Source organism: Colobus angolensis, unplaced genomic scaffold (assembly GCF_000951035.1).
Source record: "Colobus angolensis palliatus isolate OR3802 unplaced genomic scaffold, Cang.pa_1.0 Scaffold63, whole genome shotgun sequence".
In the NCBI taxonomy this organism is placed as follows: Eukaryota; Metazoa; Chordata; class Mammalia; order Primates; family Cercopithecidae; genus Colobus; species Colobus angolensis.
In genome coordinates, this window is record NW_012119932.1 from 4,771,157 (window position 1) to 4,789,638 (window position 18,482).

General features: G+C 38.7%; 1 protein-coding gene across 1 annotated transcript in view; it reads left to right on the forward strand.

The window, feature by feature from the left end:
• The window catches only part of DNAJC1 (DnaJ (Hsp40) homolog, subfamily C, member 1), a 254,995-nt gene that overhangs the window by 127,400 nt on the left and 109,113 nt on the right, over nt 1-18,482 (forward strand). Inside the window, exon 8 of the mRNA XM_011963855.1 lies at nt 5,682-5,839. Coding sequence (XP_011819245.1) covers nt 5,682-5,839 — 158 coding nt within the window. The remainder of the gene's footprint in view (nt 1-5,681; nt 5,840-18,482) is intronic.

The window sequence follows — 18,482 nt, forward strand, 5'->3', positions numbered from 1 at the left end:
AGCCAGGATGGTCTCGATCTCCTGACCTCGTGATCCACCCGTCTCGGCCTCCCAAAGTGCTGGGATTACAGGCTTGAGCCACTGCGCCCGGCCTGGGTTTTATGTTTAAGTCTTTACTCCATCTTTAGTTTTCTGTATATGGTGTAAAGAAAAGGTCCAGTTTCAGTCTTCTGCATATGGCTAGCCAGTTATCCCAGCACCACTTACTGAATAGGGAGTCCTTTCCTTATTGCTTGTTTTTATCAGCTTTGTCAAAGGTCAGATGATTATAGGTGTGCAGCCTTATTTCTGGGTTCTCTGTTCTGTTCCGTTGGTCTATGTGCCTGTTTTTGTACCAGTACCATGCTGTTTTGGTTACTCTAGCCCTATAGTATAGTTAGAAGTCAGGTAGTGTGATGCCTCCAGTTTGGTTCTTTTTGCTTTGGATTGCCTTGGCTATTCAGGCTCTTTTTCATTTTGTATGAATTTTAAAATAGTTTTGTCTAGTTCCGTGACGAATGTCATTGTTAATTTGATAGGAATAGCATTGAATCTGTAAATTACTTTCAGCAATATGGCCATTTAAATGATACTGAGTCTTCCTATCCGTGAGCATGGGATGTTTTTCTACTTGTTTGTGTCTTCTCTGATTTCTTTATTTGAGTTTTGTAATTCTCGTCGTAGAGCTCTTTCACCTCCCTGGTTGGCTGTATTCCTAGGTATTTTTGTTCTTTCTGTGGCAGTTGTGAATGGGATTGCCTTTCTAATTTGACTCTCGGCTTGGCTGTTGTTGGAGTGTAGGAATGCTAGTGATTTTTGTACATTGATTTGTATCCTGAAACTTTGCTGAAGTTGTTTACCAGCTAAAGGAGCTTTGGGCCAAAACTATGGGGTTTTCTAGATACAGAATCATGTCAACTGCAAACAGGGACAGTTTGGCTTTCTCTCTTATTTGAATGCCCTTTATTTCTTTCTCTTGCCTAATTGCTTAAGCTAGGACTTTCAATACTGTGTTGAATAAACTGTGTTGAATAGAAGTGGTGAGAAAGGGCATCCTTGTCTTGTGCCAATTTTCAAAGGGAATACCTAGTTTGTTGAGAGGTTTTTTTTTTTTTTATGTAAAGTGGTGTTGAATTTTATTGAAAGCTTTTTCTGTGTCTATTCAGGTAATCATGCAGTTTATGTCTTTAGTTCTGTTTATGTGAAGAATCACATTTGTTAATTTGCGTATGTTGTACCAACCTTGCTACCTGGGGATGAAGAATACTTGATTGAGGTGGATTAGCTTTTTGATATGCTGCTGCATTCAGTTTGCAAATATTTTGTAGTTTTTGCATCACTGTTAATCAAGGATATTAGCCTGAAGTTTTTTTGTGGTTATGGCTCTGCCAGGTTTTGGTATCAGGATGATGCTGGCCTCATAGAATGAGTTTGAGAGGAGTCCTTCCTCCTCAGTTTTTTGGAATAGTTTCTGTAGGAATGGTACCAGCTCTTCTTTGTACATCTGGTAGAATTCAGCTGTGAATCCATCGGGTCCTGGCCTTTTTTTAGTTGGGAGCCTAATGTATTACTGATTCAATTTTGGAGTTCGTTGTTGGTATATTCAGGGAATCAATTTCTTTCTGGTTCAGTCATGGGAGGGTGTGTGTGTCCAGGAATTTATCCATCTCTTTTAGGTTTTCTAGTTTGTGTGCATAGAGGTTTCTGTAGTAGTTTCTATTGGTTATCTTTACTTCTGTGGGGTCAGTGGTAATGATGAGTCCCTTCATCATTTCTAATTGTGTGTATTTGGATTTTCTCTCTATTAGCCTAGCTAGTAGCTTATCTGTCTTGTTAATTAAAAAGAAAAAATCCATTCCTGGATTTGTTTATCTTTTGAATGGTTTTTCTTGTCTCTGTCTCGTTCATTTCAGCTCTGATTTTGGTTATATTTTGTCTTCTGCTATCTTTGCAGTTGATTTTTTCTTCTCTAATTCTTTCCGTTGTGATGTTAGATTGTTAATTTGAGATCTTTCTGACTTTTTGATGTGGGCATTTAGTGCTATGAATTTCCCTCTTAACACTGCCTTAGCTGTGTCCCAGATATTCTGGTATGTTGTATCTTTGGTTTCATTAGTTTCAAATAACTTCTTGATTTCTGCCTTTATTTCACGATTTATCTAAAAGTCATTCAGTAGTATGTCATTTAATTTCCGTGTAATTGCATTCTTTTAAGCAAGTTTCTTAGTCTTGACTTCTGTTTTTATTGCACTGTGGTTTGAGAGTGTGTTTAGTATGGTTTTGGTTCTTTTGCATTTGCTGAGGATAGTTTAATGTTCAATTATGTGATCAATTTTAGAGTATGTGCCGTGTGGCAAGGACAAGAATGTATATTCTGTTGTTTTGGGGTAGAAAGTTCTGTAGAGATCTATCAGATCCATTTGGTTCACTGTTGATTTTGAGTCCTGAATATCTTTGTTAATTTTCTGCCTCAGTGATGTGTCTAATACTGTCAATGGAGGGTTGAAGTCTTCCACTATTAATGTGGGTGAGTCTGTGTCTCTTTTTAAGTCTCTAAGAACCTGCTTTAATCTTTATTTAGGATTGCAACCCCTGCTTTTTCCTGTTTTCCATTTGCTTGGTAGTTTTCCCTTCATTTCTTTATTTTGAGCCTAAGGGTATCATTACTCGTGAGATGGGTCTCTTGAAGGCAGCATACCATTGAGTCTTGTTTTTTTATCTGGCTTGTCACTCTCTGTGACTTTTAAGTGGGACATTTAGCACATTTACATTCAGGGTTAGTATTGATATGTGTGGATTTGATCCTGTCATTGTATTATTAGCTGGTTATTATGTTGACTTGTTTGTGTGGTTAATTTATAGTGACACTGGTTTGTGTATTTTTGTATTAGTTTATAGCAGTACCTTTCATTTCTGTATTTAGTGCTCCTTTATAAATGCTTATTTAAAAAGACATCACTTGCAGTTATAATGAAACACCCCAGAAATAAATACAAACAACTGAATTTATTTGCTTTTTAAAAAAATAACTGATTCTCTATATGTAGCCCAAATTAGTTCTGCTGTTGCTCAACTTCAGTGGTGATTTCATACCTTTCAGTGTAAAAGCATTATCAATAATTATTCAGTCATTTCTCCTAATAGCATTTACTATGTTAATAGTTTCACCTCTCTATGAAGAAACAGTAAATAGTCATACACAAACTCAAACACATACATACCCACATGCAGTTATATTTGAGTACTTTTGTTTCTGGGAGAATTGCTGGGGAAAAGGCTGTATATTTTAATTTTAATAGATATGTTTTTTTTTTATTTATTTATTTATTTGAGACGGAGTCTGGCTCTGTCGCCCAGGCTGGAGTGCAGTGGCCGGATCTCAGCTCACCGCAAGCTCCGCCTCCCAGGTTCACGCCATTCTCCTGCCTCCACCTCCCAAGTAGCTGGGACTACAGGCGCCCGTCTCCTCGCCCGGCTAGTTTTTTGTATTCTTTAGTAGAGACGGGGTTTCACCGTATTAGCCAGGATGGTCTCAATCTCCCGACCTTGTGATCCGCCCGTCTCGGCCTCCCAAAGTGCTGGGATTACAGGTGTGAGCCACCGCGCCCAGCTAATTTTAATAGATATGTTTAGACTGCTTTCCAGAAAAGCTGTAATAGAATAATTCACCTTTCCTCCACCAATTTAAAAGTAGCCTTTTCCCTGCCAACAGCACATCTGAATTAGATTTTAAATTTGTACCCATATGATTGGTATAAAATTATATCTCGGTATTACTTAATTTGTATTTCTTTAACCTTTAGAGTATATGAGCCTCTTTTCTTATTTCTTGGCCATGTGGATTTGCTCAATTGTGGATTGCCCATTTATGACCTTTGCCTATATTTTTCTATTGGGTTACTTATCCCCTTGTCCATTTATAAAATCTCTTTATAGCTATCTTCTGTTCATACTCTGAATTGGATACATCCTTTCCAAATCTATTATTTGTCTCTTGATTTGTTTACTCTTTTATCTTTTTTGTAATTGCATCTGGGTTTTCATTCTTAATTAAGACATCCCCTTCCTTTAAATAGTACATGTAGTTTTTAAAGATTTCTTTTTGCAAAATTTTTATTGTTTTGGCTTTTAAAGTCAACTCTCTTATCTATCTGGAATTTATTTGTGTATACAGTGTAAGAGTATGTCCAGTTTTCTTTTAAATGGATATTCAGTTGTGTAAGCATTACTAATTAAATTGTTTTCCCACTAAAGTGAAATATAGACAATCCTAGACTTAAAATGATTTGACGTACAATTTTTTGACTTTATGATAGTGCAAAAACAATACTGTACTTTGAATTTTGAATCTTTTACTGGACTAGCAATATGCGGTAGGATACTCCCTCATAATGCTGCGTAACAGCAGCAGACTGCAGTGTCCACTTAGCCATATGATCATGGGGGTTAAAACTGATCCCCTACGGCGTACTGTGTCACTGTTATTTTGCCCAACTATAAGCTAATGTAAATGTTCTGAGTACACTTAAGGTAGGCTAGGCTAAGCCATGATGTTAGTTTTATTAAATGCATTTTCAAATTAAGGATGTTTTCAGTATATGATAAGTTTATTGGGATGTAATCCCATAATAAGTCAACAAGCATTGGTATTTACGGATTCTCTATTCTCTTGTAGGAATTCATCCATTCCTGTGCCAGTATATATTGATTTTGTTACATTGGCAGTTTAGTACATGCATATACACACATACACACGGGGTGGTGAAAATACTCTTATGAGGCTGTTTGAGTTTGACTATAGTAATTAAGAATAGAGTTGCTTCTCAGTGTCAAGTCTCCAATTAAAATGGGGTGTGTGTGTGTGTGTGTGTTTGTGTGTGTGTGTGTGTGTGTGACAGAATCTCACTCTCTCACCCAGGCTGGAATGCAGTGGTGTGATCTCGGCTAACCCCACCCACCACCTCCTGGGCGCAAGTGATTCTCATGCCTCAGCTTCCCAAGTAGTTGGAATTACATGCATGTGCCACCACACCCAGCTAATTTTGCATTTTTAGTAGAAGAAGCATTTTGCCATTTTGCCCAGGCTGGTCTCAAAATCCTGGCCTCCAGTGATGCATCTGCCTTGGCCTCCCAAAGTGCTAGGATTACAGTTGTGAGTTACTGCTCCCAGGCCCAAAATGAGATTTAATAAAGAGCCCAATGGATTGCCATCTGTTCATAACTACTCTTGATGTTGCCAGATCATATTTCACCTTTGTAAAATATTGAAAAATAAATGTATACCATTTAGTGAGAGCCAGTTTTTTTTATAGATGAGAAAGTTGATACTGTTCTAAGTGTTATTTGCCCAGTATTATTTAACTATTGCATAGTAAAGTTAGGATTACGACATTAAATTGAAACTCTTTTTATTGTGCCAAAATGAAATATTTTGTGAAAAGTACTTTGAAAACAAAGGTGTTTGTATCAATGCAAATTGATACGATGGCTATCTCATGATCGTCTCCACAATAGTAGCAGCTCTGAGTTTTATTTAGAAACAGTGCAATGGTTTATGTACAATAATACTCGTAGCTAATTATTTATAACAGAACAATTATATTTTGATATTTTCTTTCAGGATATGGACTATGAATAAAATGTTAGAAATTAATTTTATTCTTTAAAAATCCCAATAATTGGTTCTTTTAAACATTTTTTAGAACAGAAGAAAGTTAAAAAACCCAAACCTGAATTTCCTGTATACACACCTTTAGAAAGTACATATATTCAGTCTTATGATCATGGAACTTCCATAGAAGAAATTGAGGAACAAATGGATGATTGGTTGGAAAACAGGAACCGAACACAGAAAAAACAGGTAAATAAACTTTATAAAACTTGTTTTGAGTAAAACATTTACAGAAAAGCACATAAAATATAGGGTTAAAATACAGGGTTAGCTCACAATATAGTGCTTTGTTTTATTGCACTTCACAAATACCGTTGTTTTGTTTTGTTTTTGAGATGGAGTCTTGCTCTGTCACCCAGGCTGGAGTGCAGTGGTGCGATCTCAGCTCACCGCAAGCTCCGCCTCCCGGGTTCATGCTATTCTTCTGCCTCAACCTCCCAAGTAGCTGGGGCTACAGGCGCCCGCCACCACACCTGGCTAATTTTTTGTGTTTTTAGTAGAGACGAGGTTTCACTGTGTTAGCCAGGATGGTCTCGATCTCCTGACCTCATGATCCGCCCACCTTGGCCTCCCAAAGTGCTGGAATTACAGACGTGAGCCACTGTGCCCGGCTGGGGTTTTTTTGTTTTTTGTTTTTGTTTTTGTTTTTGTTTTTTTTTTTTTTTTTTTTTTACAAATTGAGGGTTTATGGCAGCTATGAGTTGAGCAAGTTTACAGTCAACATTTTTCCAAAAGCATTTCCTTCCTTTGTGACTCTATATAACATTTTGGTAATTCTTGTGGCATTTCAAACTTTTCATTATTTTAACATCTGGTATGGTGATCTCTGATAAGCGACCTCTGACGTTACTATTATAGTTATTTGGGGTACCGTGAAATGCACCCATACAAGACAGCAAACTTAATTGGTAAATATTATGTATATTCTGCCTGCTCCACTAATCAATCATTCTCTAGTCTCTTTCTGTCTCCTCCGGTCTCCCTACTCCCTAAGACACAGCAGTATTGAAATTAGGTCAATTAATAACCCTACCGTGGCTTCCAAGTGTTCAAGTGAAAGGAAGAGTTGCATGTGTGTCACTTTACATAAAAATGGTTAAACTTGGTGAGGAAGGCATGGTTGAAAGCCAAGACAGGCCAAAAGCTAGGCCTCTTGCACCAAACGGTTAGCTAAGTTGCACATGCAGAGGGCACATTCTTGAAGGAAATTAAAAGTGCTATTCCAGTGAATACATCAAAGATAAGCAAGCAAAACAACCTTATTGCTGATATGGAGAATGTTTGAGTGGTCTGGATAGAAGATCAAATCAGCCACAATATTCCCTTGAGCCAAAGCCTAATCCAGAGCAATGCCCTATCTCTCTTCATTCTAAGAAGGCCAAGATAAGTGAGGAAGCTGCAGAAGAAAAGTTGGAAGCTAGCAGAGGTTGGTTCATTAGGCTTAAGGAAAGCAGCTGTCTCCATAACATAACAGTGCAGTGTGCAGCGCAGCAAGTGCTGATGGAGAAGCTGCAGCAAGATATCCAGAGGATCTAGCCAAGATCATTGATGAAGGTAGCTATACCAGCCAACAGATTTTTCAGCATAATGAAACAGCCTTCTACTGGAAAAAGATGCCATCTAGGACTTTCATGACTAGAGAGGGGAAGAAGTTGATGCCTGGCTTCAAAGCTTCAAAAGACAGGCTGACTTTCTTGTTAGGGACTAATGCAACTGGTAACTTTAAGTTGAAGCCATTGCTCATTTATCATTCTGAAAATCCTAGGGTACTTAAGAATTGTGGTAAATCCATTCTATCTGTGCTCTATACATGGAACAATAAAGCCTGGATGACAGCACATCTGTTTACGGCATGGTTTACTGAAGCCCCCTGTTGAGACCTATTGCTAAAAAAAAAGATTTTTTTCAAAATATTACTGCTGATCGACAGTGTACCTAGTCACCCAAGAACACTAAGGGAGATATGCAAGGAGATGAACATTATCTATATGCCCACTACCACAACAGCCATTCTGCAGCCCATGAATCAAGGAGCCCTTCCAATTTCAGTTTTATTATTTAAGACATATATTTGATAAGGCTATAGTTGCCATAGAGAGTGATTCTTCTGATGGATCTGGGCAAAGTAAATTGAAAACTTTCTGGGAAGGATTTACCATTCTAGATGCCATTATAAATCATGCAATTCATGATTGATGGGAGGAGGTCAAAATATCAACATTAACAGGAGATTAGAAGAAGTTTATTCTAATCCTTGTGGATGACTTTTATGGGTTCAAGATTTCATTGGAGGAAATAACTGCAGATACAGTGTCAATAGCAAGAGAGCTAGAATTAGAAGTGGAGCCTGAAGATGTGACTGAATTGCTGCAATCTCATGGTCAAACTTGAAGAGATAAGAAGTTGTTTCTTATGGGTGAGCAAAGAAAGTGTTCTTGAGATGGAATCTCTTTCTGGTGAAGATGCTGTGAAAGTTGTTGAAATGACAACAAAGGATTGAGAATATTCTATAAGCTTCACTGATAAAGGAACTAGCAGGGTTAGAGATGGTAAAATGCTATCAAGCAGCATCACATGCTACAGAGAAATCTTTTGTGAAAGGAAGAGTTAATGCATCAAACTTCATTATTGTCTTATTTTAGGAAATTGTCACAGACACCCCAACCTTTACCAGCCACCACCCAAGTGAGTCAGCAGCCACTAACATGGAGGCAAGACCCTCTACCAACAGAAAGATTATGATTTATTGAAAGACTCAGATGGTTGTTAATACTTTTTAACAATAAAATATTTTTTAAATTAAGTATGTACATTATTTTTTGGACATAATGCTATCACACACTTAAACTAAGCTATAATGTAAACATAACTTTAAAATTTTTTTTGATTTTTTTTTTTTGACATAGAGTCTCTCTCTGTCATCCAGGCTAGAGTGCAAGTGGCATGATCTTGGCTCACTGCGGCCTCTGCCTCCTGGGTTCAAGTGATTCTTATGTCTCAGCCTCCTAAGAAGCTGAGATTACAGGCAAGTGCAATCACGCCCTGCTGATTTTTGTAATTTTGGTAGAGATGGGGTTTCACCGTGTTGGCCAAGCTGGTCTCAAACTCCTGGCCTCAAGTGATCCGCCCACCTTGGCCTCCTAAAGTGCTGGGATTATAGGTGTGAGCTACCGCGCCTGACTTGTAAACATAACATTTATAAGTACTGGGAAACCAAAAAATTTGTGTGGCTCATTTTTTTACAGTATTAACTTTATTGTGGTAGCCTGGACCTGAACTTGGAATATCTCTGAGGTATGTGTGTATAGATATGCAGCTCAGCGAACTGTCACAGGTGATGCAAGTTAACCATTGCGCAGATCAATGATTAGAATCCAGAAACCATGCTTTCTGCCACTCACTGTTTCCTTTCTTCCACAAAGATGATGACGTTCCTGACTTCAGAGTAGTTTTACCTGCTTGTTAGTTTATAAATAGCATCATTTCATATGTAGTCCTTTGTGTATGATTTCCTCTATTCAATATATTTATGAGATTTATTCATCAGTATATTTGTGAGATTTATTAATAATTGCATATAGCAGTAATTTATTTTCATTGCTGTATAATACTTTATAAATATAGCACAATTTATTTTTGTTGGAGAAATGTGGTGTTTTCAGTTTGGGGCTATAATGAATAATTTCTCCGTGAACAGTCTTGTGCACGCCTTTTAGTACATATATGTGTAAATTTCAATTTTTGGAGTTAGTTGCAGGGTCAAAGCTCAACTTCAGTAAATACAGTTGATCCTTGAAAAACATAGGTTTAAACTGCTTGGGTCCACTTATATATGAACTTTTTTCCAAAAAATATTTTGGAAAATTTTTAGAAGATTTTGGGTAATTTTTCAAATCTCAAACCATGTAGCCTAGAAATATTGAAAAAATTAAGAAAAAGTTAGGTATGTCATGCATAAAATATATGTAGATACTAGTGTATTTTATCACTTATTACCATAAGATATATACAAATCTGTCATAAAAAGTTAAAACTTATCAAAATGTACACAAATACTTACCGTGCATGGCACCATTTGCAGATGAGGGAAATGTAGATAAATGTAAATATGCAGTACTAAATCATAACTGTGTAAAATAAACTGTAGCACGTAGTGTACCTACTATACTACTATAATAATTTAAAACACCTCCCGTTGCTGTTGCAGTAGGCTCACGTGTTGCAAGTATTGGCTTAAACCTCCCCATGATGCTAATCATCTCTGTGTGAGCAGTTTGTCTCTCCAGCAAATTGCATAGCATAGAAAATGTGATCTATCTTAGTTCTTATCTGTTTTTTATTATGTTTAGTAAAATACTGTAAACCTTGAATAACACCATCGGGCCTATGGAAAGTACCACTAGTGATGCTAGGACTGCTCTCGAGAACCAGAGAAAAGTCATGACATTACAAGAAAAAGTTGAATTGTTTTATAAGTACAGTAGAGTGAGGTCTGCACCTGCTGTTGGCTGCCATCTCAGACAGACAACAACATGAATTTAGGATATTGATAAATACAGTACATTACTAAAAAGGTATTTTCCTTAAGATTTTGTGTTCTCTAGTTTATTGTAAGAATGCAGTACATAAGCATGCAAAATATGTGTTAATTTATAGTCTACATTATTATTAAAGCTTCCAGTCAACAGTAGGCTGTTAGTAGTTAAGTTTTTGGGGAGCCAAAAGTTATACTTAGATTTTCAACTGCCCAAGGGTTGGCGCCCCAGCCTCCATATTGTTCAAGGGTCAGCTGTGTTTTCCAAAAGTTTGTGTCAATTTATATTTTAGCATCAGGATATGAGTATTCCAGTTACTCTATATTTTTGCCAATACTTGGTCAAGTCTTGTATATTTTAACCATTCTGGTAAGTATGTAGTGATACCTAATTTTGGTCTAATTGGCATATCCTTTAATGAATTAGACTGAACACCTTTTCTTATGGTTATTGCATACTGATATCTTACTGTGTGAAGTGCCTTTCCAAATCTTTCTTTAATTGTGTTGACTTTTTGTTTTTGAGACTGAATTATATAGAGTTCTTTCTATATTTCAGAAATAAGCGTTTTGCACATATTTTCTCCCATTCTGCTTAGCCTTTTTTTGCTCTTAGTGTTGCCATTTGATGACTAGAACTTACTAATTATTATTAATCAGTCTGCCTTTTCCTTATTTGGTGTTTTCTATGTTCGTGTGTTTGTGTGTGTGTGTATATATATATATATTTTGTTGTTGTTGTTGTTGTTGTTCTTGTTGTTGTTGTTGGAGACAGAGTCTTACTGTGTCACCCAGGCTGAAGCACAGTGATGCAGTCACGGCTCACCGCAGCCTCAATTTCCCAGGCTCAAGTGATCCTCACACCTCAACCTCCTGAGTAGCTGGAACCACAAGCATACACCACCACACCCAGCTAATTTTTGAATGTTTTCTAGAGTTTGGGTCTCTCTGTGTTGCCAAGTCTGGTCCAACCCCCTGGGCTCAAGTTATCCTCCTGCCTCAGCCTCCCAAAGTGTTAGGATTACAAGCATGAGCCACCACGCCTGAATGAACAAATATTTTTCTATCTCACAACTATAAAGATTTTGAAGCTTTATTATTTGACTTAAACATTTCCATTAAACATCTTGGAATGTTTTGTTTGTTTGGCATTAAGTAATGATCAAGATTAACGTTTTGTTCCAAAAGTTCTCCAAACCCATGTGCCTGCTATAAATTATTTTAAAAACTGCTTCCTACAGCTCTACAAAGGTCACTTTAATCATAATCCAAATGCCCTTAACTGTGTAGGTCTGTTTCCAGATGTTCTGCTTAGTTCCATTTATCTACTTGTTCATGCCTATGCTACCACCACACAGTCTTAATCACTGTAGCTTCATGATAGGTATCTAGTACAGTAATTTTCCAATTTTGTTTTCCTTCTTTAAGATTGCCACTTTACATTTTCATATAAATGTTTAATGTAGCTTGTTTTCCGCAAATTATTCAGCTGAGATATGTAATTGGGATAACAATTATATATGTATCAGTTGTAGAGAAATTGACATTCAAATTGTATTAACTCTAAAACCCATAAATAGATCCATTAATTTGGACCTTTTGAAGTTTTTTCGGGCTGGGCACAGTGGCTCACGCCTGTAATCTCAGCACTCTGGGAGGCTGAGGCGGGCAGGTCACTTGGGGTTAAGAGTTCCAGACCAGCCTGGGCAACATGATGAAACCCCATCTCCACCAAAAAATACAAAAATTAGCGAGGTGTGGTGACACGCACCTGTATGTAATCCCAGCTACTCAGGACCCTGAGGCAGGAGAATCTCTTGAACCCAGGAAGTGGAGATTGCAGTGAGCAGAGATCATGCTGCTGCACTCCAGTGTGGGCAACAGAGCAAGACTGTGTCTCAAAATAAATAAATAAATAACATTTTTTCAATAATACATTGCAGCTTTTTGTACATATGGGATATTTTTTATTAGATTTATTTTGTGTTTCTAGATGATTGTAAGTGGCATTGTGTCTCAAATTTCACTTTCTAATTATATTGAGTATATAGAACTAAAACTGATTTTTGTCTAACAATCTTGTACCTAACAACCTTGCTAAATTTTATTTATTTATTTTTTTGAGACAGAGTCTCACTCTGTCACCCACGCTGAAGTGCAGCGGCACAATCTCACCTCCCTGCAGCCTCCGCCTCCAAGGTTCAAGTGATTCTCCTGCCTCAGCCCCTTGAGTAGCTGGGATTACAGGTGCCTGCCGCCACACCCAGCTAGTTTTTGTATTTGTAGTAGAGATGGGGTTTCGCCATGTTGGCCAGACTGGTCTGAACTTATGACCTCAAGTGATCTACCTGCCTCAGCCTCCCAAAGTGTTTGGATTACAGGCGTTAGCCACTGCACCTGGATTATTTTTTAATTCTAATGGTTTCTCTGTATATTATGCATTTTTTCTTACTCGTATTGATTAGAATCTCCAATACAATATAGAAGTGGTGATAACAAGTATCCTTGTTTTATTCCCAATCTCAAAGAAAGCTTTCATCACTGAAAATCTTTATTTCATCATTGAAATTGTTTATTTAACTTGTGGCTGGTTGTGATGGCTCACACCTGTAATCCTGAGGTGGGAGGATTGCTTGAGGTCAGGACTTCAAAACCAGCCAGGGCAACCTAGCAAGACCCCATCTCTACAAAATAAATGAATTAGCCAGGCTTGGTGGTGCACAGCTGTGGTCTCAGCAAGTTGGGAGGCTGGGGCATGAGGATTCCTTGAGTCCAGGAGTTTGAGGCTACAGTGAGCTCTGATCACACCACTGTACTCCATTGTCTCAAAAAAAAAAAAAAAACTTTTATCGCTGGACGTGGTTCCTCAAGCCTGTAATCCCAGCACTTTGGGAAGCTGAGGTGGGTGGATCACCTGAGATCAGGAGTTCAAAACCAGCCTGGCCAACATAGTGAAAGCCTGTCTCTACTACAGATACAAAAATTAGCCGTCTGTGGTGATACGTGCCTGTAATCCAGCTACTCAGGAGGCTGAGGTAGGAGAATCTCTTGAACCTGGGAGGCAGAGGTTGTAGTGAGCCAAGATCATACCACTGCACTTGAGCCTGGGTGACAGAGCAAGACTCCCTCACACACACAAAAAAAAAACAAAAACAAAACAAAAACATTTTTATCTTGTTACTATTAAATATGATGTATGCTATAGGCTTTTTATAACATTCTTGTTGGAATGTACTTGACAGAACATAAAATTCGCCATTTGAAAATGCACAAACACTTAAGTGGTTTTTAGTCTATTTAGGTTGTGCAACCATTACCACTCGATGATGCTAGAACATTTTCATCGCATCAGAAAATAAAATAAAACCGTATTATTAGCAGTTAGCAATTCTCTGATGTCCCCTCTTCTGGCAACCACTAACCAACTTTCTGTCTCTGGATTTGTCTGTTCTGGATACTTTATATAATTGGAATTATACAATATGTAGCCTTTTATGTTTTGCTCCTTTAATTTGGCATAATGTTCTCACGGCTTATTCATATCGTAGTGTATAAGAATACTTTGTACCTCATCTCTCTCTCTCTCTCTCTTTTTTTTTTTTTTTTTTTACAGACAAGGTCTTACTCTGTTTGCTCTGTTGCCCAGGCTGCCAGGGTGCAGTGGCATAATCGTGATCATAGCTCACTGCAACGTAAATCTCCTGGACTCAAACAGTCCTCTTGCCTCAAATTCTCGAGTAGCTAGGACCACACGTGTGTGCCACCAAGCCTGGCTAATTTATTTTTTTGTATGGATGGGGTCTCACTATGTTGCCCAGGCTGGGCTTGAACTCCTGGCCTCAAGTGATCCTCCCTCTTCAGCCTCCCAAATTGCTGGGATTGCAAGAGTGAGCTGCTGTGCCTGGCCTTCATTTTTTTTTGTGACTGAATAATAATGTGTGAATATGTCACATACTATTTATTTGTTAATCAGCTAATGGACATTTAATTACATTCTGGGTCTTTTGGCTATGTTACAGCTGCTATGAACATTCTAATACAAGTCCACGTGAACATAGTTTTGTGGTTTCTCTAGGGATTACAATTAACATCTTAATTTATAGCAGTCTACTTAGAATTAATGCAAACTTTAAAAAGTACAAAAACTTTGCCCCTGTTCCACTTCCCTTTATGCCTGTTCTTATTATTTATTATTGCCACAGATTAAATCTTTATATATTATGTTCTCATCAACCTAGATTTGTAGTTATTGCTTTATGCAGTTGTCTTTTGAATTAGATTTTTAAAAAGAAAAGGAATTACAAGCCAAAAAAATGTCTTTATAGTGTCTTTTCCGCTTACCTATGTTTATACCTTTCTTGGCATTTATTTTTCCGTAGGGAGTTGAGTTACTGTCCAGAGTTATTTTATTTCATCCCTAAGGACACCCTTCTACATTTGTTGTAGGGCAGGAGTGCTAGCAGTGAACTCTCTCACTTTTTATTTTACTGAGAATATCTAGATTTATACCTCATTTTGAAAGATAGTTTTTTTCCAGATATATTAATTCTTGGTAGAATTTTTTTTCACCACTTTTGATTGCATAATGCTATTACCTGCTGGCCTTCGTCGTTTCGGATTAGAAATCAGCTGTTAATCTTATTGAAGATTCCTCGTAATCATGAGTTACTTCTTTGGGGCTTTCAGTATTGTTCTCTCTTTAGCTTTGATGGTTTGATTATGATGTTCCTTAATATGAGTCTGTAGCAGGAAGAACTGCAGACAAGAACCCCTCAGACACCGAGTTCTAGAAGGAGAGGGCTTTATTCAGCTGGGAGCATCGGCAGGCTCACGTCTCCAAAAACCAAGCTCCACGAGTGAGCAATTCCTATCCCTTTTAAGGGCTTACAACTCTAAGGGGGTCTGCATGAGAGGGTCATGATCGATTGAGCAAGCAGGGGGTACGTGACTAGGGGCTGCATGCACTGGTAATTGGGAGAGAACAGAACAGGACAGGGATTTTCACAGTGCTTTTCCATACAATGTCTGTAATCTATAGATAACATAACCGATTAGGTCAGGGATTGATCTTTAACTACCAGGCCCAGGGCACAGCGCCAGGCTGTCTGCCTGTGGATTTCATTTCTACCTTTTAGTTTTTACTACTTCTTTCTTTGGAGGCAGAAACTGGGCATAAGACAATATGAAGGGTGGTTTCCTCCCTTTGGTCCATTTGAATTTATCCTGATTGGAGTTCATTGAGCTTCAAATTTTGGAAGGTTTAGACCATTATTTCTCGAAATATTTCTTTTTTTTAATTTTTTAATTTTTTTTTTTTTTTTTGAGACGGAGTCTTACTCTGTCGCCCAGGCTGGAGTTCAGTGGTGTGATCTCGGCTCACTGCAAGTTCCGCCTCCCAGGTTCACACCATTCTCCTGCCTCAGCCTCCTGAGTAGCTGGGACTACAGGTGCCCGCCACCACACCCAGCTGCTTTCTTTGTATTTTTAGTAGAGACAGGGTTTCACCATGGTCTTGATCTCCTGACCTCGGGATCCACCTGCCTCGGCCTCCCACAGTGCTGGGATTACAGGCGTGAGCCACCGCACCTAGCTGAAATATTTCTTACCCGCTCTCTCCTCTTTCTCCCACTACTCCCCAGCACCTTCTGGCACTTCCATTGTTTGTATATGGATATGTTTAATGATGTTTCTGAAGATTTATTCATTTTTCCTTTATTCCTTTTTTATTCTGTTCCAGAGTATTTCAATGCACATATCCTCAAGTTTGCTGATTCTTTCATTTCCTGCTCATACCTGCTGTTGAGCCCCTCTAGAGAATTTTTTATCTCAGTTATTAGACTTCAACTCCAGAATTTCTATTTTGCCTTTTAAATAACTTAATCTGTTGATATTCTGAATTTGGTGTGCCATTGTTCCCATGCTTTCATTTAATTCTTTAGACATGGCTTCCTTTGGCTCATTGAACATATTTAAAATATATGATTGGCCTGACACAGTGGCTCACGCCTGTAATCACAGCACTTTGGGAGGCCAACGCAAGCGAATCACCTGAGGTCAGGAGTTTGAGACACGCCTGGCTGACATAACCCTGTCTCTACTAAAAACACACAGAAAATTAGCCGGGCATGGTGGTGGGCACCTGTAATCCCAGCTACTTGAGAGCTTGAGGCAGGAGAATAACTTGAACCCAGGAAGTGGAGGTTGCAGTGAGCTGAGGTCATACCACTGCACTCCACCCTGGGCAACAGAGTGAGACTGCGTCTCAAAAAAAAAAAAAAGGAAAAAAAAGATGATTTAACATTTTGTCTAGAAAGTTAATTGTCTGGTCTTCCTCAGGCACAGTTTCTATTTTTTTCCTTTATGTCTGCCATACTGTCTCATTTCTTTAGCCTGTAAGTTTTCATTGTTGAAAATTGGACATTTTGGCTGGGCATGGTGACTCACACCTGTAATCCTAGCACTTTGGGAAGCCAAGGCAGGAGGCTCACTTGAGGCCAGGAGCTCGAGACCAGCCTGTCCAACATGGTGAAACCCTGTCTCTACTAAAAATACAAAATTAGCTGGATGTGGTGGTGCACAGCTGCTCAAGAGGCTTAACCACAAGAAGCGTCTGAACCCGGGAGGTGGAGGTTGCAGTGAGAAGAGATCACACCACTGCACTCCAGCCTGGGTGACAGGGTGAGACTCTGTCTCAAAAATAATAATAATGAAAATTGGACTTTTTAAATGTTATAAATTAGCAATTATGGAAATCAGATATCTACTTTTTAAAGGACTTGTAGTGTTGGGCTTATTGTAGTTGTTTGTTTTTCAGTGAGTTTTCTGAACTGATTCTATGAAGTCTCTATTTTTTGTTACGTGTAGCCACTGAAGTCTGTTACGTTAGCTGGGTAATCAACTAATAATTGGAAAGAGATTTTCGTAAATGCCTGGAAGCAAAAATTCTTTCCATCTTTGCTTTGGGTTCTGTATTGGTTTACAATTCTGCCTTAACACTTTGTTTTGTTTTGTTTTGTTTTTTGCTTCCACATAGCCTTAATGTCAGCAGCAGGTGAGAGCTTAGCTCCTTCTCAGATCTTTCCTGAGTATGTGTGCAGCCTTGAACATGCACAGGGCCTTCTAGGTTCCCAGGAATGTCAACATTTCATGCCTCAGCCTTTCCTCTCAAACTTTTTGGTTTACCTGTTGTTTGCCCCAACTGTTTTAATAGCTTCATGCCATATACAAAGACAATATTCTGTAAATTTTTTTAACAAATGCCCCCAGGGAAGCAGCTTTAGCATAAGGCTAGTTTTAAGTTAGGGAAAATAAAGACAAGCCTTTTAAACCTGTCTTCCAGGGAGGTACCAAACAGGACAGAACAAATAATTTCCATTCTTTGCAAGTTAGTTCATTCTGCTGCTTCTAGTACTAGTAATATGGGTCATGATGTTCACAGGTTGTGGTCACCCAGGAACAGGGGTTAGACTAGAGGAAATTAATGTGCCATAAAGTTACTGTTCTGATCAAAAATCAGATGTCTGTCTTTCTGTCTGTCTTTTGTTCTTTCTTTCTTTTCTCTCTTTCTTTCTCTTTTTTGATATGAGGTCTCACTCTGTTGCCAAGGCTTTCTCTTTTTTGATATGAGGTCTCACTCTGTTGCCAAGGCTGGAGTGCTATGGCGCCACTATAGCTCACTGCAGCTCGCTCCCAGGCTCAAGCAATCCTCCCACCTCAGCCTCCCAAGTAGCTGGGACTACAGGCATGTGACACCAGGCCTGGCTCATTTTATAATTTTTTTCTAGAGATGAGGTCTCCCTACATTACCTAGGCTGGTCTCCAACTGTTGGGCTCAAGCAGTCCTCCCATCTCAGCCTCCCGAAGTGTTGAGATTACAGGCATGAGCCACTATACCAGGCTCTAGCTGGTTTTCTTAAATATATCTTACTCATAGTGCTGCAAGCCTTTTGTTAATTTCCGGAGTTCAGAAAAAGTCGATTATATAGTTTTGGCTTTTTGTTGTTGTTGTTGCTTTTATGGAGGGGTGGAATTTGGAGTTTCTTACACTTCTGATTTTGTCCACATCAGTATGGGTTTGTTTTTTTTTTGAGGCAGAGTCTCGCTCTGTCCCCCAGGCTGGAGTGCAGTGGCCGGATCTCAGCTCACTGCAAGCTCCGCCTCCCGGGTTCATGCCATTCTCCTGCCTCAGCCTCCCAAGTAACTGGGACTACAGGCATCCGCTGCCACACCCAGCTAATTTTCTGTATTTTTAGTAGAGATGGGGTTTCACCACGTTAGCCAGGATGGTCTCGATCTCCT